This window comes from Psammomys obesus, unplaced genomic scaffold (genome assembly GCF_907164565.1).
Source record: "Psammomys obesus unplaced genomic scaffold, mPsaObe1.curated_primary_1811, whole genome shotgun sequence".
Taxonomy (NCBI): domain Eukaryota; kingdom Metazoa; phylum Chordata; class Mammalia; order Rodentia; family Muridae; genus Psammomys; species Psammomys obesus.
Window position 1 is genome coordinate 14,067,514 of NW_026596240.1, and position 18,376 is coordinate 14,085,889.

Here is an 18,376-nt window from a genome sequence, read left to right on the forward strand (position 1 = left end):
CCAAGGACCATGCACGGAGAGGACCTAAACCCCTGTTCAGAGGAAGCTCATAGGTGCTCAGTTTTCCCTAGTAAGGGGAACAGGGGCTGTCTCTGACATGAACTCAGGGGCTGCATCTTCGATCACCTCCCCCTGCGGGGTGCAGACTTGCCAAGCCACAGAGGAAGACAATGCAGACAGTCCTGATGAGACCTGATAGACTAGGGTCAGGTCTATCAGGGAAGGAGGTCCGATCAGTGGACTGGGGAAGGGGCATAGGAGGAGATGATTAGGAAGGGAGGTTGGGCCTGGAAGGAGATGAGGGAGGAGGCTACAGAAGGGATACAAAGTGAATAAACTGTAATAAATAAATTTTTTAGAAAGGAAAAAAATGAGAGAAAGGGAGAATAGATGGAGGGATGAAGGGAGGAGGGAGCAGTGAAGAGAGGGAGGAAGAGAAGGAAGAGGTATGGTGGCATATGCCAGTAATCACAATGGAAAAATGGAGGTAGAAGGATCAGTTCAAAGAAACCTTGGGCTACATGAGACCCTGACTGGAAAAAAAAAAGAAAGAGGAGGAGGAAGGAGGCGGAGGAAGAAAAAAAGAGGAAGAAGAAGAAGAAGAAGAAAAGAACAAAGAGGAAGAGAAGGAAGAGGAGGAACCACCATAAGAGAAGAGGTCTGAGGCAAGTGAATATGAAGACGGAAGGAACATTCCAGCAGGTATGGCAGAGTATTGACTGTTTGTTTGTTTTTTTTCTTTTTTTTCTTTTTTAAAGCACAGCCAGGAGAGGCTGCACATTATCTCATTGTACCCTGTGGTGGCTGCATTCATTTCATTCAGGTAAACATTACAAGAAGCTCTTTGGGTAAACATTACCCAAACTCTTCTAACACACTGCTTATATTCCTATAAGCCACAAAGTGAAGAACAGTCATTCAAAGAGAACAGCACAAAACAGAAGAACAAAATGTTTTCAAAAGGTAAACTGGCCTTACTTCCTTGCCCTCGTGTTGCAGTTTTCTATTAGTATCCGTCACTTGGTTCTGTGGAGAGAAGACAATTTAAACTCATTAAAAAAAAACCAAATACTTGGACAATCACTGGATCAAGATCAAAATGTAATATGAAAAGCCTGGGATTGGGTCTCTAGACACCTTCTGTATTCCAGCACATGGGTATCCGGCTGCTCCATCTGCAGCTTAAACTCTATCAGCTTGTCTAAGAGGCATCTCCATGCTCATTTGCAAAAGAAAAAGAAAAGCTGACTGAGAGACATGTTTGGTTTAGATAGTTCATTCCAAAGTAAGATACTACCGTGTCCCCAAAATTATATTTTAACTTTGGAGAGAAAAGGAAAAACCAAAGGAGAATGAAATAAAATAGAAGATAATCCAAAGAGCCTTACCAATCTGTACAATGTCTAGAAGACAAATGTTAACACAGACCTCCTCACATTACCACGTAGTCCTGAAAAGGCTAAAATGAATCTCAACTTTGTAACGCAAGGTAAGTTTTTACCAGTTACATTCTTAATTCCACAAAATGAGTTATTAAGTAGTTTGGGGGTCAATAATTCCTAACAGCTTCTAACACTTCCATACCCCCATTAATTCCACCACCAGACAGTCAAAATATGTGAATCAACCTCAAAATATGAGCTATGACTTATAATTTAAAGGAACCAGCACAAAACTTTTTGATTATCTACTTTTGATATTTCCACTAACATAAAACAAAGTTTTAGGATAGTAATTTCTTTATCATTTCAGATATTATCAAACATGGACAATATTAACTTTCAAACTTCTTAAACAGAGATTATCTAGTCTTCCACTAATAACTGCTGCTCCTTATACTTTTATGGCATCCCTCAATCCAGGATTTCCCACAATGTCCCTTAGAGCATCAAGAAATGTTATCTGATAGTATTAACACATGGGCACACCTGCACTGCACACACAAAGAGGAGAGAATAACAAACACTATAAATGCTCAGGAAACGGGCATCATATGGAATGGTTTCCAAACTTATGTGATCCAACACCATCTCAAGGAACTAGTTTTTCAGAAAACACTTTTTTTTTATTTTTATCTTAAATTATGTACTATAACTGGATAATACAGTCCATAGCAGGTTAGAGAATGTACCCTTACTTTCAAAGATAAAATAAAATCTGACCTCTTCCAGAAGATATTTATAAAACCTAACAAAAAGAAGCAATAGATACTTATAGCACCTCTGTATTATTTTCCTAGGAGCATCATAGCATTAACCAACAGACTGTGAACTCAGAAAAAAAAGTATCTTCCAAATGCAAATCTAATGCATTATCTGAAGCATCACCTAAAACTGGGGCCAGCCATCTGATTCCATTACAGTAAGATGGTAAATATTATCAGTTTTTCAGGCCACAAATTCTGTAGAGTAACTAGTCAACATTGACAGGAATGCAGCCATAAATAAAATGTGATATGCTAGTGTGGCTAGGTCACAATAAAACTTTATTTACAACAATAGGAGGCAAACTGGATTTGGCCTACAAGCCAGAAGTTGTTATGACCTGTCTAAAATAAGAACAGCTGGTAGGATGGCAAGATCAAATGATGAGAATGACATTTAGATGTCATGTGCCATGAAGGCACTGACAAACTGCAGCTTGATGAAATGTAAACAGATTTTAGGAACCAAATGTGTATCACATGAAAAACAAAGGAAAATTCTTTTTGAGCCCATAAATAAAGGAAAAGTGATCTGGAGACCCTGCACACTATACCTGGGCCCAGGATACTACACCCTACACTTACACAACTGCTGCCTCCAGTACCCTGAGGAGCTAACAGAAGACAGGCTGCTCCTAACGAATACCTGTCGCTAGAAAATAGGGTTCAGCTCATAATAAAAGAATGTGAAAAAAAAGGTACAGTTTTTTTTTTTTTAAGGGGCACAGTTACAGCAAATGACAGCACTATCTCCTTCAAAGTACTTACGAAATAATAAACTGGATGTTTTTATCCTACTCTGGAGGCCTCCCAAAATTAAAACCTCCAATACAACTACATTCACCGCTGTTGTTCATACTAAAATAGCCTTGTTGACTGCATCATTTCTCAATGTTTCTAACCTCAAACTCAGATATTTACATTAAGACTCACGACTACAGAAATATACACAGAGACACAACAGATAGAAACTGGGATACAGACAGATACACATAGAGAAACACAGACACACAGAGATACATACACAGACACATGAACACTGAGACACAGAGACAGAAACAAAGTCACACACAATGAAAAAGACACAGAGACACACATAAACATGCAAATAGAAATAATTTTCAAGAAACAGTGTTTATCTTTAATAGATATAATACACTTTTATTTTCTATTCAATTCTATTCTGCTTCATTTCAAGTTTTCTTAGAAGTGCTGATCAATGCCCACTAATCTGATTTCATGCAAACCATCATCAAAAACAAATCCATAGCAGCCTAATCTATGTCACTGGTTAAAAAAAAAAAAAAAAGTAACTATTTTAATTCTAGATGATAACTGTTGGGTACACTACAATGAAAAGAGGATATATCAACCGTCTAGGAATACACTTGTAATTAGAAAATATGAAAGTGTATGTACATTCACATGATGCTGTGAACACAAGATAATGAGCATCACAAAAAGTGCAATCTACCTGTATTAATTTAGTGTTATAAGTAGTTAATACTTAAACTTTTCCACTTCTAAATTCTTTCCTAGAGTTAAGAAGCTCAGCATCCTTCACCTGGGTTACATGGGCCCCTAGAGAAGAGCTTACCAGGTGTGCAGCTAGACACTATTTCCCACCCTCAGAGAAACTAGTGACAGTCTGAAGCAGCCAAAATACCAAACTGGAAAAGTACAGCCAGGTATTCCTTCGGAGGCATTCTGACGACCCTGAAGGAATCTGTAACTTGAGCCAATTTCAAGTGGGAAAGAAAGAAGAAGAAAACGAAGTCTCACTCAGCAGTTAAGGTCAGCAATTGGTGAGATTACAGGCAGTATTCTACATCATCGTGCCTAGAGCATATTCTATACGTTTTATATCCTTGGCCCACTGTGGGGCAGGGCCCCAAGACTATGTGGGAGACGTCTGTGGTATATAAGACTAAGGAGTATAGAAAAAGAATAATCAAGATTGTGATGGAACTCAGGAAAACAGAGGCAGGCAGACTGCTATAAGTTCAAGGCCAGCCTGGTTTACAAACCAAGTCCTGGACAGCCAAGACCACACACACACACACACACACACACACCAAAAAAAAAACCTGTCTTGAAAAACAAAAACCAAAAGAATGTGAAGGAAGCTATGATGGCTGAGTGAGGATAAATACCATATTAGCAAAGAAAAAACAAAACAAAACAAAAGACTTGTTACATCTAAGATGAAGACAGCAACTAAGAAACATAAAAGAGAGAATTATTTAATGATATTGGCAATATTCTGTTTCTCAAGATAAATGAATTCTGTCATAAAAAAAAACCTTAAGATCCAATGTGTTTGAGACTTCAAAATGTTGAAAATTTTATATAAGTAATATTTTATATATAAAATATTTTGCACTATATGTATGTACTGGAGACAGCATAGCACTTCCATTTCAAACACATTAACATTTCTGTAGTTAAACACCAAAATTCGCATTAAATAAAAGAAGTTACAAAGTTTAAGGGTTTCATGATTTCATGTCCATTTCAGTCAAGTTTTGCAGTGAAATGATTTTTTTAAACTACTGCAGTCATAGAATAAATTTGTTATCTAGTAGCTTGCTTATCTTTTCAATAAAATTTTTTTCTTTGCTTTTTTTAGTCATATATTGAGATAAATTTTATATTCACTGTCCAGTTAACCCATGCAGGAAAAATTGTATTATGGATTCTAATTCGGATTCCAAAAGGAAAACAAAGCATAAAAACTAAAGAGAAGAAAATAAAACTTTTATTACTGACAGAATGGATGTGTTTTCATAGAAAATAACAAAGATCTAAAGTGTCCAACATAACAGAAATTTAGAGACAATCTTTGGTCAACAGGCAGAGTCGTCTGCCTAAGAGAAAGGACCTGCTGCCTCCCTCCTGCACGGGATCTTCTCCCTCAAGCCAGCACTCCACAGCCACCACTGCTCTTTCCACCTTGGCCTTTCGAGTAAGCACAGCCGTGCTTCCATGCCAAGGGCAGCAGCTTTCTTCCAGCAAAGAAGCTGAGGGCTTTAAGAGCAGTCTCTTGAAAGAAGCAGTAACTGATCACTGGTCACATCCATTTGTAGGTATCCCAACTAAACTAACTTCTTTTCACCCACAAACTCTTTTATAGGGGTTTTGGTATTAACTCTTTCCTTACTGCATAAAAATCTTCACTACATCCCAGGTACTGTAAGACACCCCTATAATCCTGGCACTTGAGGAGCTGGGAAAGAAGCAAGTCTGGGGCCAGGTGAGGCCTTATCACAAATAATAACAGGAAGGCCTTATCATAAATAATAACAACAATAATAGTAATAATGTACTCATATCTAAACTGTACATGAACTTTGTGTAGTAAAGACCACTTTATACCAACATTATGGTTTTGGCCATGCTGTCCATGTATCTTCATCTCAATTCTACATTTGAAAAGTGAGAACTAACAGTATCTACCCCATGAAAATAAACAAGCCTGTCCTACAACATGTCATGTAATATGACTCCTACTCTTTCAATGCTAACAAGAACCCCATGAAAGGACAGAGGAGCAGAGGTCTCCAAGTGTCTCCTTACTTTGAGCTTCTGGGCTTCTCCTCGCACTTTCAGCAGCTCAGTGATAGAGTCCACAAAGCCCTGGTAGTGAAAGTTGCACATTTTCTCAATTTCTCGGTCATGGTTGCGGATGCGAGTCTCTAGCTTCTCCATGAAGCGCCCATGTTCCTCACCATCATAGACAGACCTTTAAAAAGAAAGTGGCAAAAAGATTACATTACTTCTGAGAAGAGAATTACAAGCCCAAAGAAACTTCTGTAAAAACTAGATTGTCAGGATACACCAACTGCATCCATGCTGTCCTCAGAAGTGTTGTTTTTGTTTTGCTTTGCTTTGTTTTCGGAAATTAAAAAAAAAAGAAAGAAAGTTGCTTTCTAATTCACTTTAAAACATATGGCACACCATTAGACTGTCATCACAAAGTAAAAAGTCTTGAATTACAGGTCCTGTCCTTGTCTCCATTTAGCTCATCTAGAAAAATGAAATTTCCAAAAATCCTGTTACTCCATGACTCCATCTAAGAAGCAGAATATTACTGGAGAAAAATCATACAGCCAGGCTGCCTAGATTCAATATAACTACATAGCTAAAATCTAAAAGAGTCATTCAAAACTACTAGAAAATCCTACAAGGAATATCCATTGTCCGAAATGCTTGAAAACAAATGTTTCTGATCAGAGGAATTGGAAGAATATTTGTACAAGTTATCTTATATACAAGACTCAAATCCAAACACACAATTCACTATGTTTCCATACATAACTTATAGCCTGAAGGTAAATCTATACAATGTTTTAGTGAGTTAGCGTTTTGACTACAACACATCACACACATGAGGCCAACCTGGCATTTTCCACTTATGACAGTTGTCATATTTTTATGAGTATTTTATATTTGAGATGTTTGTATTAGGAATGCTCAACCCAGGCAATAATTAATGTCTCAAAAAAAAAAAATCCTCATGGTGTTGGAACTATATTTTCCCCTGCCTCAATGTTCATCCCTTCCTCTCAACTATTGTTCTAACTATACACTTCTCAAAAGGAAGGAAGGGAATACACGCAACCATTTCCACTTCCCTCATGAAAATCAGCCAACCTGCACACATCTGTACTTCCTCCTCTATCTGCTCTCCACAGAGCTCATCTGCGGCTAACCCTGCTTGTTATTTAAAAACTTCTGTTCTACGTCATGTATTTTCCCTCTCCACCAGATTATTCTAGTGTCTGTAAAAAGCACATAGGAAAACTTGCCCTGAACTAAACATGCTCCATCCTAGGAAAACCCGTTTCTGTATCTTTACTTCCCACTAGAGCAAGTGTTCATTTCACTCCTCTGTTGGAGAGCAGACTTCTTCATTAAGCACTCTCTTCTGGAGATTAACCACATTAACATGGATTTACCCTTTCAGTGACACACCTTCTCAATCTCCCTTCTAGAGCCCCCTCCTCTATTACACTTCTCTATGCTCTCTCACCAAGCAATCTCATGGCTCAAAAATACCACTCATATACTAATGATTTCCTAATGTATAACCTACCAACCAGAACTCTGCCCTAACTCTAAACTCAAATTTCCTGTTACTAACTACTGAACTACTCCAATTGGATTGTTGAAAGCCATCCAAATGTAGTGAAGAAAAAAAAAATATTTGTCAGCTTATTTCCCTTCCCAAACCAGTTACTTCCAGCACACTCAAAACACACACAGACACACACACACACACACACACACACCTCTACAAGTATCTACAATCATTTCTCATCTGTCTGTCCATCCTCTCCCCATCCAATCTACTACTAAGTCTAGACAACTCAACCTCCAAAACATGTCCTAGAATTGAACATATCCCACCATTTCTATTTTTTCATTGTCCAAATATATAATTTAGCCACACAGCAATTCAACAGCCTTCAAATTTCCAGTATGCATTCACCACCCCACTACCACCACCACCAAATACATAGTCTACGCCGTAGCTAAAACAATCTCTTTAAAGCAGCACTTCAGACATTACCCCCAGCTTTAGCTCTCCAAAGACTTCTGTAATAGTCAGGGTTCTCTAGAGGAATGGAACTTAGAGAATGACTATGAATACATACATATATATGTAAAGAGGAATTACTAAAATGACTTACAGGCTATGGTCTAGCTAATAATGGTTGCCTATGAACAACAAAAAGGCCCAAGAATCCCGACACTGTTCAGTCCATGAGACTGGATGTCTCAGCTGGTCTTCAATATATGCTAGAATCCCTAAGAAGTAGGCCCTAATGCCAGTCAAGAAATGGACTGGCAGCAAGGGCAAGGTCAGACTGCATGGTAATCCAGTGGCCCATTGTCAAGTGTTCAGTTTCCACTAAGGCCCAACAGCAGGCTAAGAGCTGTTTCACAAAGGGAAAATAATTGCCTGCAAATCATGAGAGAGCCTTGCTCCAAAATCCCAAAGGTCTCTTCTGTGATTCACCAACAGGAGAGCCAAATCACATTCCTGTCTGCCACTGACACCTCAAGAACCATCAAGTCTGCTGAAGCATTTGATCCAAGTGGTAGAGCAGCCTGCACAGCACCCTGGATCTGTTGAAGAACCTTCTCCTGTTAGATGCTCCATACAAAGCTAGCAGTTTTTTAAGTCATGTGGTATACAAGCCACAGCAACACACCCACAGGAAGAATATGCTATCTCCATAATCCAAATAGCCCAACTAATCATTGCAAATATCTCTGCATGCCCCACACCACTGCTCTCCTAAGAATTTTACTGAGCATAATGGTTCGAATACGAATGGACCCACGGGCTCAAATATTTGAATGCTTAGTCACCAGAGAGTGGCACTAACTGAGAAAGAGTCAAAGTTTTGGAGTAGGTATGGCCTTGTTGGAGAAAGTATGCCCACGGGGGTGGGCTTTGAGGTTTCAAAAGCCAGGCCCAGCATCTCTTCCTGCCGTCTGCAGATCCAGATGTAGAGCTCTCAGCTACTTCTCCAGCACCGTGTCTGCATGTGTGCCACCACGCTCCCTCCCGCCATAATGATAATGGGCTAAGTCTCTGAAACTGTAAGCAAATGCCAAGTAACCGCTTTCTTTTATAAGAGCTGCTATGGTCATGGTGTCTCTTCACAGCAACAAAACAGTGATCAAGACACTGAGGTAGAAGGCTTCTGAATTTTGGATAGATTCATTTCCCGTCCTCTGATGCACATGTGTGTTACCAACAAGTCCAATATGGTTGCTACTTCCTGCTCATTTGGTCCAAACATAATGTCATCAATAGAGTGCACTAATGTAATATTTTGTGAAGGAGACAGATGATCAAGATCTCTTCAAACTAAGTTTTGGCACAGGGCTGAGTTAACATAAAGGTATAACTGCTGCCCTTGCCAACTGAAAGCAAACTGCTTCTGGAGGTCCTTACGGACAGGTATAGAGAAAAAAGGCAATTAATAAATCAATAGCTGCAAACCATATACCAAGAGATGTGTTAACCTGCTTAAGAAAGAATACCACATCTGGTACAGCGGCTTCAATTGGAGTCACTCCTTGATAAAGTTTTTGATAGTCAACTGTCATTCTCCACCAGGCATCTTTCAAATCCTTGATGATGGCACTAATTTCTGCAATTCCTCTAGGGATGCAATACTGGTCTTGATTCACTAGTGTTCCGGGAACAAGCAGCTCTAAAGGCTTTTAGCCTTTACAACCACAACCATAATAGCCCATAGGTCAGGGAACAAGTGCAAGAATTTTGCTAACTTCTAAATATATCTATCCCAACTATACATTGGGGGTGGGGAGGTATATGACCACAGGATGAGCTTGGAGACCAACTGGACCTAACTGTGAATCAGACTTCAGCCAACACTCCAACAATCACCTGACCTCCATTAAGCCCCTACTTTAACTGGAGGACCATGTTTCTTGAGGTCTCCTGGAATCAGCATCAATTCAGAACCACGAACCAACACACTGACTGGGACATCCCTAACACTCCTTCAGCAAACACATACTTGCTACCTTCCCATGTTTTCTGTATATGGAGTGATGTGTGCTACAGAATCATCATGTACTTATCCTCTGCATAAGAAAGTTTATTTTCCTATGCATGTCAGTTCCAGAACCCAAAATTAAGGGTAATGCACACACACACACACACACACACACATACACACACACATGCCCACATTTCAGTAAAAATTCTCAACACTGACTTCAGTAAAAACACAGCCATTAAAATTCATTCCCCTTTCTTGGGAAGAAAAGATGAAAAAAATTATAAGCAGCCCTCCAAGTGGATGATCTTACAACAAGAGCCATCAAGAACACACAAGACAGAACCTACCACTGACATTTCAGTAAGTTCCAAGCTTAACTCTTCCCCTTGGAAAGAAAAGGAAAAGAATCTTCTAAGTGAAGATACTCATATTCCTTGTCATGTAGAAAACTGGGAAGGGAGGTCACTAGGAGGGTCACTGAAAAACCTTAAAGACATAAACTGGTATTATTCATTTAAAAAAAAAAAAAGCTTTTGATTTCTATGTTCTGACTCAGCAATAACCTCTACATTAGGTTCTACCAGGAAAACTTTTCATTCGTTCTCTCCAAAGATAAAGGACAAACTTGAGGGAGAAAAAAAATCCCAAAGTTCAGAAAATTCAGGAGCCGGGTATGGTGGACCAGTACATAATTCCAGCCAATGGGAAGTGGAGACAGGACAATGAGGAATCCAAGTCAAGCCTAACTAAATGAGAGGCCACCATAAACCATAAAAATAAAAGGAGATATTCAGAACTTAGATTTATTTAAATAAGTAATACCTCCCTGGGTTTCCTCTAAAGAAAAAAGAACTCATAGCCAAACTTTGGGCAGAGGGCCAGAATCCTTATGGAAGAAGAGAGAGACAGAAAGACCTGGAGGGGACAGGAGCTCCACAAGGAGAAAAACAGCCAAAATACCTGGGTGCAGGGGGCCCTGCAGAGACTGATACTCCAACTAAGGAGTATCTCCATGCATGGAGAGGACCTAGAGCCCTGTTCAAAGGAACCCAGTTTCCAAATGGGTGTCCTAGTAAGGGGAACAGGGACTGTCTCTGACATGAACTCAGTGGCCAGCTCTTTGATCACCTCCCCCCTGTGGGTGCAGCCTTACCAGGCCACAGAGGAAGATGATGCAGCCAGCCTTGATGAGACCAGATAAGCTAGGGCCAGAGAGAAGGGGAGGCGGTCCTCCCCTAACAGGGGACTAGGGAAAGAACATAGAGGGAGAAGTGGGAGGATGGGTGGGACTAGGGGGAGATGAGGGAGGGGCTGCAGCTGGGACAAAATGAATAAATTGTAATGAATATGTATACATATATATTTATATATATATTTATATATATATATATTAAAAATCAAAGTAAGAAAACGTGGATATTAGACGCCTTATTGTGGGGCCTTGGTCTTAGCACTGTAATTAGCTACATCTTTGGCCAATTCATATAATCTCTCTGACCTTCAGCGTTTTCTCATTTACAAAATAGGAAACAGCAATCAATTACAATTCCCTGAAGTACTAGCTGAGCATTATGCTTTCCAATTCAGGCAAATAATGAGAAGAAGCAAACATTTTGAAGACAGCAGATAGTAGTTTTAATTTCCTTATCAGTGTCACAAAGTTTAAACTTAGAATATTTATAATTTTAACACTCTCTTCCAATATGATGTTGCGTAACTTTCTAGGTTTACAGTGAGCCCTCGAAGTAAGAAGTCTTAAAATTAAAATAAGAATTGGTTGGTACAGAGCACCCAGGCCTGTAATCCTAGCATTCTAGAAGCTGAGGCAGGAGCCCGAGCTACACAGTACAGTGATCAGTACCAAGCCAGCCAGGACAATATGGCAATATCAAAAATATATATAGAGAGAGAATTCAAATCTAAAACACACCCATTCAAATGAAAGAAAGTTGATGGCGTTTAGGGTACCCTATATTTTGCATTTTTGTGGAAATACATAACTCCCTGGTTCTGTTTCAATTCTTTGTGTACATGCAAGTGAAAAGGATACATAGTTTCCATGTGGCTAGCAGAAGCAGGTGAAAACACACTTTTTTGTGTCTTTATTTACAAATTGCTTCTATCACAGTACAAAGCTAACGTGAACAGACTTTACAGTCTGACTCTTCAGCATAAGCCATCAATAACCAACAGACCATATCAGATATAAAATGCAAAAATAAATAATTCTTAAACTCTAGAAAAGTTAAGAGATCTACTGCCAGGTTTCTACTGGCAGTCAGCACTGATTTTAAATAAATACTGTGCTATTTTTCCTTCTGAACAAATGACTTAAAGTGGAGAAAGACTGCCATCTAGTGATGACCAATTTCTAATATTCCTTAAAACATGAATTTGATGTAACCAAATAAAACAGACAGCTGAAAAACATCTAAAAACTGCATTTGATCAAATCTGTGGGTCCAGGGCAGGGATGTAGCAGGGGATGTAGAATGTAGCCTTACGTACAGAAAGCCCCAGAACTGCATAAAACTGGGCATGGTGGCACATGCCCATTATACCAACATTAGAGAGGCGCACCGAGACAGCAGGATCTCAGGAGTTCAAGGCCATCCAACAAGTTTGAAGCCAGCAGGGGCTACCTAAGACTGTGCCCCCCCCAAAAAAAAAAAATAAAAATAAGAGGTAGAATCTTTAACAAAAAGAAGTCAACTCTTAGAAATATTATTGTACTTCTCTGTGCTTCTGACACAAGATACATAACAGTTAAACAGGACTATGGAACAAATAACCGTAGTTGGGGAGTTACTTATCTATGTCATCATAAGAATATTCTAGTACTGGAAAAAGTAAGCAAGAAGAAATGCTTAGAAATTAATAGTGATTTTTAATAGTCTAATGTTGACTCAAGTAAAATGGTGCCCTAAAGAGTCTGATTACCATAACCTCCCTAATAAACCGAAGGTTTTTTACACAAAGTCTATGTGTGTATCCTAGTGTGTACTACTAATAATACACTTTGATACATAATGGTTCTGTATCCTTTTCCCACCTAGATTTCAAAAGCATATTTTAAAAAGCTTTTAACTAATAAAGTACCACTTGAAACTTGAATTTAAAAAATAATTACCATTCTTCTACACTAAACCACTACCGAATTGTAGGACTTGCATAAAGCCAAAATCAGCTTCCATCTTTTTTTCCAAAGGATAAGGAGCCAAATAGGGTGATGCACAGGGCTTAAATGAAAAGGAAGACCTTGTTGAAGAGGTGGAGTGGGAGCTGGGTGGTGGGGGCATACACCTTTAGCCCCAGCACTGGGGAGGAAGAAGCAGGCCTGTCTAGAAAGCAAACTCCAGGACAGAAGGACAGACAGGGCTACACAGAGAAACCCTGCCTAAAAGAGAAGTGGTAGGGGTGGGGGAAACTCCACTGCAGGATCAGTTGTGGATTAGCTGTGTCTACACAGCAACTATTAACTTTTTCTGTTTGAGGAGTCCTAACCCTATCTAATGTTTCACCTTCCTATCCTACCACAAGAGATAAACACTAAGTTACCTTGTCAGTGCTCAGTTAACACGAGGATGTATGATACAACACTCGCCACTGAGAAGGGAAATCTGTTCATGAAAGGCCAAAGTTGGGGAGGCAAGTGTTATGGCCCCTGGAGGATGCAGGAAAAGAAATTGTTTTTTCTACTTCAAACACTTCCCTGTGAAAATAATATGCTTATAAGCAAGTGAAACAACTACCCTAAAGGAGAGGAAATGGTGCCAATAACCTGGGCTTAGAAAGGAGAAAGGGTGGAGAACACCTGAGTCCTGGGCCATGGAATACTCTATATTAGTCAATCAATTTCCAATTATTTAAGCCACTTTTCCTCTATATTCTGCTATTTGCATAGTAAAGTATCCTAAATGACAGAATGCTGTGCAGTTTGCAAAGGTAGCAGGCAAATCAAAGAGACAGACAGCAATCAGTCTCCATTACTTGTTGAGGATTCCAGTCTCCAGCCTCCACCACCCTTCCTCTTTTCTTCTATTTCAAAGTAAACCTCATCCGCTCTTAAAACCACAGCCAGCACCTTAATTCTTCTGAGAAACCATTTCTAATCACTTACAGCCTTTCATGCCACCTCCTTTGTAACTATCTGCCCGCATAAAATTTATTAAAGTATATTCTGATGGTCTGTTCAATTGTCAGTCTCCCCACAATAGAACATCAGTCTCCCCTTGAGACTGCCTTACCCACTTTATCTCCAGGTGCTTTCACAGGGCCTGGAAGTTGACTGTTGCTCTGTCAACTTGTCTCGAAGAACCTAGGAGACAGGCCTCTGGGATGTCTTTAAATGCAATTTCTAGATTAGGTTAACCAATAGGTAAAGGATTACCATCTCACAGCTAGAGCAGTGTTCTCACCCTTCCTAATGCTGTAACCCTTTAATACAGTTCCTCGTGTTGTAGTGACCCCCAACCATGAAATTATTTTTTCTTAACTCTAACTTTGCTAGCATTGTGAATGGTAATGTAAAATACCTGTTTTTCTGGTGGTCTTACGCAACCCCTGTGAAAGGCCATTAGACACACAAACACAAGCAAAGGGGGCTCAACCTACAAGTTCAGAACAGCTGGGAAGAAACTGAACCAGCTGAGGTGTCTGTTTAACACATCAAAGCACACCTGGCCACCAGGTTCTCTGCATCCCTAAGTCCATACCTGTTGCAAGGTATGGCTAGCATTTTCCCCTCCCCCTCCCTCTCCCCTCAGCTCCCCTTCCCTATTTGGTTACCTGGCCCTTCACTTTAGTCTCTTGGCCAGTCTCTTGGTCTTGGTGGGCTGCTTTTCCCCTCTCCCCTCCATGGCTCAGGGTCATGTCCACTCTGGACTATCCCAGATGTCCCTACCTCTAACTATGTTCCTTTTTATCTACAATAAGCTTTCTCCTCCATCATATCTAGGAGTAGTCTTGCCCTCTCCCTTTTTGTTTTTTGTTGTTGTTGTTGTTTTTGTCATTCAAATACCAGGATCTTATTGTCAGAACATGGTCCATAAGTGAAGGTGTCTGAGCAGATTTCTGAGACCTTGTGAGAAATCTTCAAATAAACAAGACAAGAGTCTTGTAATTTCTGTTCCTCCATAACATGGGTTGTTCTTGGAATGTTTTTGTGCCCTTGGCTCCAAGGTGTAATAACAGAAGCAGCCTTTACTTTAGAATACCTATCATTTTACCCATTAGAATTCATAATTATGTCTCCAAGCAGGACTTATCCTCCTGACTTTATACAGTTTAAAATCATGTGACCTTTGTTCATATGACCTTGCTTAACCCTCAAGAATCCCCTCAGGATATGAACTGTCTGATGCGCTGAATAAAGTTGTCTATTGCATGAGACTTTAGTCCACCTCGTTTCAGTCTCCTCTCTCCCAGGTTGACATGGCCAGCCAGAGTATTTTCTGGCTGTGGTGCCACATAACCAACTGCCTTCTACTCTTGGCACTGTGCCTTGTCCAACATGGTGGACTATATTCCCTTGAATTATAAACCAAAACAAAGCCTTCCTCCTTGAAGTTACTTCTTGTCAGGTATTTGAGCAAAGCAATACAAAAAGCAACTAATATAATATCTGAATGTTTTTGTGACACCACATGAGAGCAAACAAGCTGCAGCCCTTTTTCTTTCTTTGCAGATTCCAATGTATCTGACTGGCTTCACCAAGACAGCCCATATGCCCAAGAGAATGCAATGAGGGAATTCTGCCTCACGCAGTAAGGGAAGATAGGTTAGAAACAGGATGGCACAGCTGACACCTAGCCAAAGAGCCTTCCAAAGAATGTGACTTGGGTTAAATACAACTAGAAAGTCTTAGAAGAAAAGAATTTGTCACAAAACATCCATCAAATTAACAACAGAAATCAAACAGGAAATAAAGTAATGAAAGCAAGTACAGTCCAAATTAAGGATACAGAAACTGTCATAACTAAAACCTGGGTAATATCCTGTTGGTACAAATCATCCCCATCATCAACAACAGTAGCTAAAGCTATAAAGGCTCAACAAAATTTGTCAGTGGCTTCATTTTGTCCTTTGTACAAATGTGTATTAAAGGAAAAAGGATTAATTTCATGCCTTTTTTTTTTTTAGTTAAACCATAAATGATGGTAATTATAAGATGAGAAATAAACAGCAGTTGAGGCAGGAGCCTTTTTTTGTTCATAAGCATGATGATTAAGTATTCACATCATTGTGGGACACATACCCCCCTCTAGCCTTCAAGTAGGGTACTTTACCCACTTGACATGCACACTTAAGGAGGCTGCATGCCTAAGATCCTGAGGTACATAGTCAGCCAACCTGGAATACAGTGAGACCCTGTCTTTAAAGAAATAAAAATTAATTCGTTAAAAAAAAAAAAAATGGCCAGGATGGTGTATGTCTGTAAATCCAGCATTCAAAGACAAAAGTAGGAGGATCACTGCAAGTTCAAGGCCAGCCTGTTCTCTACAGTGAGTCTAAGCCAACCAGAACAATTTAAAACTCCATAATTAAGTCCATAGCACTCAAGACCTTCTGGGACCGATAAAAGCTAATAAAGTTCTTTCCACCCAAAAGGAAATGATAGAAAACAAAGCAGCAAAATAAGCCGATGCTCCCTGTGAGCAATACAAAGCATTAGACACACTACGAAGAATGCTTCTGGTAGGAAATCTAAATAATCTAGATTAATTCTAGACCATTAGCGCATGATTTCACAGGAAAGAAAATAAAAGACATCTCCAGTGGCTGGAGTAAGAAGGAACAGGAATCAAGTGAGAGGACCTCGGAATGAATAAAGCCAAGATCTCTCAGTGAAGGGTAAAAGAAGCCTGCAAGGAAACCTCCCTCCTCTGATTCTGGTTGCAGAAGAAAAACTTCCAGTAATTTTAAACCAAAGAACAGAATCATACTATTAGTATCTGTGCAGTCTGGGAACATGTCAAATTCTTCATGTTAGGGCCAAGTATGGAGGTACATTTCTTTCATCCTAGCATTAAGGAAGTCAGAAGCAGATGGGTCCATCACTTGATCTCAAAGTCAAGCTCAGCCCAGGAAACACGGTAAAATATCATCTCATGAATAATAACTGTTATTTATTTTAGAAGCAATCTCCTCCCCAATGTCCACAGATAACTGATTGAACTTAAATATTCTCTATAGAAATATACTTTAACACACATTTCTAAGACTTCTGAGAAGTAAAAGTTTTTTAAAATGGAATTAAGTTTAAAATAAATAAATAAATCTTAGAACATGGACAGGAAAAAAAAAAAAAGCTTTGAAAGAATCAAAAGAAACACAAACTATGAATCCTATTTACCCAGACTTAAAAACTGGTATGCATAAATTAAAAATAAATCTGATATAGTTTTTAAAATGGTAAACTTTTAACTCAAAACCAAGAGAAAACATTATCTAATGCCAAAACTGAGAAAATTACAAAATCGCTGCCAAGGGCAAATAGATAGACCAGCAAGATGGCTCAGCAGGTATAAGGTTTGCTACTAAGCCCTACACGCTGAATTACACTTCCGGGACCCATATAATACAAGGAAGGAATCAAATCTAGCAAATCGTCCTCTGCCCCCAAACATGCTACACACATATAGACACATGCAAGTAAATGTAATTAAAAAAAATTACTATGTGAGAACATGCAATAAGTCTGTTTTTTTTGAAGCAATCTACTTCAAAATCTGTTTAAACTTTTGGTTTTACTTGGAGTGGTATAGGGTGAGTTATTCCTTCACAGCCATGGTATCACCATTTACTACTTAATTAACCCTCATATTGACAATAAAAATCTAAACTGACCTTGACCTTAGAAAACCATGTGCAGTTGGGGATAAATTCCACCAAAAGTACTATTCCACCACTTACCCAAACACTTCATTCTATCCTCCAGTTACACAGGAAAACAGACTTCAGAATGAATGGGCACCATTGAGGACATTCACTGGTGAAGGGTTAATATTCTTTTGCTTGAAATTTGTTTATTTGTTTACATCTTTGAAAGGATGGTACACTGAACACGACATACAAATGATTTCTTTACATCTTTCTCTCTCAAAAGACCATTAGTTTCTTGAGAGTTCACACCTGAAACACTGCCTACATTCCACAGAGAAGGCTTTATAAAGTGACAAAAGGCCTATGGCAGAACCCAAAGATGTGTCAACTTTCCACAAGGACAAGCACTAGAGTTGATAGTACACAATTTCACTAAAAGTAAATTAAAGTCCTATTATTGTAAGTAATCTGTACTTCAGCTAAAATGTTAGTGCAGAAAGAACCAGAGGAAAAGAAGAAAGAAGGCTCAAGGGAATTCCTTATAGAGGAGTGTCTGGGAATAATTTGTCATTTCCCTAGCTTTCCTCTAGCCCTTCTGGAAGCTGGGAGCAACAAAGCCTGGTTCTAAGGGGAGCTGGTGTTTCTAGTCCTTGCTACCAATCTAAGGGGGAGGGTAACAGCAGTCCCTAAGGGCTTTTAGGAAAAATTGCTTCCAGGTGGAAATTTTTTATTGTAGTATGAAGCCTGCTGCCTTCTTCTTTCTTTCTTTCTTTCTTTCTTTCTTTCTTTCTTTCTTTCTTTC

General features: G+C 39.3%; 1 protein-coding gene and 1 non-coding gene across 4 annotated transcripts in view; one reads left to right on the forward strand and one right to left on the reverse strand.

Moving 5' to 3' along the window:
• The window catches only part of Exoc6b (exocyst complex component 6B), a 442,378-nt gene that overhangs the window by 380,665 nt on the left and 43,337 nt on the right, over positions 1 to 18,376 (reverse strand). For all 3 annotated transcript variants that reach the window (XM_055596436.1, XM_055596434.1, XM_055596435.1), the window contains 2 exons: positions 5,780 to 5,945; positions 979 to 1,026 (listed from right to left, as the gene is read on the reverse strand). In XM_055596436.1, the coding sequence (XP_055452411.1) occupies positions 979 to 1,026; positions 5,780 to 5,945 (214 nt within the window). The remainder of the gene's footprint in view (positions 1 to 978; positions 1,027 to 5,779; positions 5,946 to 18,376) is intronic.
• On the forward strand, positions 15,948 to 16,047 carry LOC129668486 (small nucleolar RNA U13). The gene has a single exon (XR_008718923.1). It is a non-coding gene; the product is annotated as a small nucleolar RNA U13 (small nucleolar RNA).